The 2,196-nt window shown below is 39.1% G+C and overlaps 1 protein-coding gene across 1 annotated transcript in view; it reads right to left on the minus strand.

Moving 5' to 3' along the window:
• Positions 1–2,196, minus strand: part of ATP6V1E1 (ATPase H+ transporting V1 subunit E1) — a 33,580-nt gene that overhangs the window by 26,258 nt on the left and 5,126 nt on the right. The window contains exon 2 of the mRNA XM_039249989.1: positions 1,307–1,372. Coding sequence (XP_039105920.1) covers positions 1,307–1,372 — 66 coding nt within the window. The remainder of the gene's footprint in view (positions 1–1,306; positions 1,373–2,196) is intronic.

The following is a 2,196-nucleotide window of genomic DNA, read 5'->3' on the forward strand; positions in this document are numbered from 1 at the left end:
TGGGGATGAGCACTGAGTGTTATGTGGAAACTAATTTGACAATAAACTATTTGTAAAAAAATAAATAAATAAAATAAAATAAAAGAATTATAACAACATTCTTTCCTCTACAGATCAGAAAAATAAGATAAATCTAATAGTCCTTTTAAAATTATATTAGGGGTACCTGGGTGGCTCAGTCAGTTAAGTGGCCGACTATTGGTTTTGGCTCAGGTCATGATCTCACAGTTCATTGAGTTTGAGCCATGCATTGGGTTCTGTGTTGATAGTGTGGAGCCTGTTTAGGATTCTCTCTCTCTCTCCCTATCTCTCCACCCCTCCCATGTGCTCTCTCTAAATAAATAAACTTCTAAAAATTTTTTTAAAACAAGGAAAAATTAATGAAAAAGCAAAATCACAACATAAATATACTACACCTCTTTTTTTTTTTTCATTTTTTTAAATGTCTATTTATTTTTGAGCGAGAGATAGAGAGTGCGCAGGGGAGGGGAGGAGAAAGGGAGACACAGAATCTGAAGCAGGCTCCAGGCTCTGGGCTATCAGCAGAGCCCAACATGGGGCTCAAACTCACAAACTGTGAGATCATGTCCTGAGCCGAAGTCAGACTGACTGGGTGGCCAACTGAGCCACTCAGGCACCCCAAAACTACACCCTCCTTAACCAGGTATCATAATTAGCCATAGATGGTAAATGTCTGGATTCCAGATTCCATGAGAAAATTAACCCATTACTTTTCTACTACCTAATATAAAATTTCAGGACACTTATTGGCAATTAGAATACTTACTGCCAGCTCAGAGCCTGGAGCCTGTTTCTGAGTCTGTGTCTCCCTCTCTCTCTGACCCTCCCCTGCTCACGCTGTCTCTCTCTCTCCTAGAAATAAATAAAAATATTTAAAAAAAATAATAATAAAAAAATAAAAATAAAAATAAAAAATAAAAAGAAGAGATGTTTGGAGTGCCTGGGTGGCTCAGTTAAGAGGACACTCGGTTAAGTGTCCAACTTTGGCTCAGGTCACGATCTAACGGTTCCTGAGTTCGAGCCTCGTACTGAGTCCCACATTAGGGCACTGGGCACTCTGCACAGAGCCTGCTTCGGATCCTCTGTCCCCCTCTCTCTCTGCCTCTTCCCACTCATGCTCTCTCTCTCTCTCAAAAATAAACATTAAAAAACTATTTTAAAAAGGTAAAAGATATTCTTAGCAGTCCTATGTGATGTGTTGTTAAACAACTTTACCAATTACTGATTAGCAAAGCAAAAACAATATGAAATTATGATAACTTAAACCTAGAAAATAAAATCTCACCTTTGCATCTATTTCTTCTGCTTTCTCATTGGCTTCTTGTTCAATAAAAGCCATCATATGCTTAATCTGTAAGAAAAAAATGAAAAGATTTTATTTTTGAGTATAACAAGAAAATATATCTATCTTTTCTGATTCGTTCAACAATCATTTATTAAATGCATATTATGTGTCAGGCTTTGTATACAAGGATAAATGAGGTAATTTCTGGTCTCAGGTATCTTTTTAAAAAAAAATTTTTTTTAATGATTTATTTATTTCTGAGAGAGAAAGAGGCAGCATGAGCAGGGGAGGGTCAGAAAGAGAAGGGTACAGGGGCACCTGGGTGGCTCTATCAGTGAAGCGTCAGGCTTCAACCCCAGGTCATGATCTCACGGTTCGTGAGTTCAAGCCCCGCGTCGGGCTGTGTGCTGACAGCTCAGAGCCTGGAGCCTGCTTCACATTCTGTGTCTCCCTCCCTCTCTGTCCCTGCCTTGTTCACGCTCATGCGCGCTCTCTCTCTCTCTCTCTCAAAAAAAGAAAAAAACGAAAGAAAAAGAAAAGAAAAGAAAGAGAAGGATACAGAATCTGAAGCAGGCTTCAGGCTCTGAGCTATCAGCAAAAAGCCTGATGTGGGGCTCGAACCCACGAGCTGTGAGATCATGACCTGAGCCAAAGTCAGACACTTAACCAACTGAGCCACCCAGGCGCCTCTGGTCTCAAGTATCTTATAATCTGGAATTTGCTCTAGCAAATGGACCAGATGCAATATTCAATATCACAGAACATTTTTCTACTCTCAAGGAACTTGGGAGTCTATGGGGGAGGGAGGACTGAATATATATCTTCTTCTATTTCATACCCCTTTTTTTCGTCATATAAAATAGAAATATTTCTTTTTTTTTTTTTTTTTT

This window comes from Hyaena hyaena, unplaced genomic scaffold (assembly GCF_003009895.1).
Source record: "Hyaena hyaena isolate Hyena2069 unplaced genomic scaffold, ASM300989v1 scaffold_368, whole genome shotgun sequence".
Taxonomy (NCBI): Eukaryota; Metazoa; Chordata; class Mammalia; order Carnivora; family Hyaenidae; genus Hyaena; species Hyaena hyaena.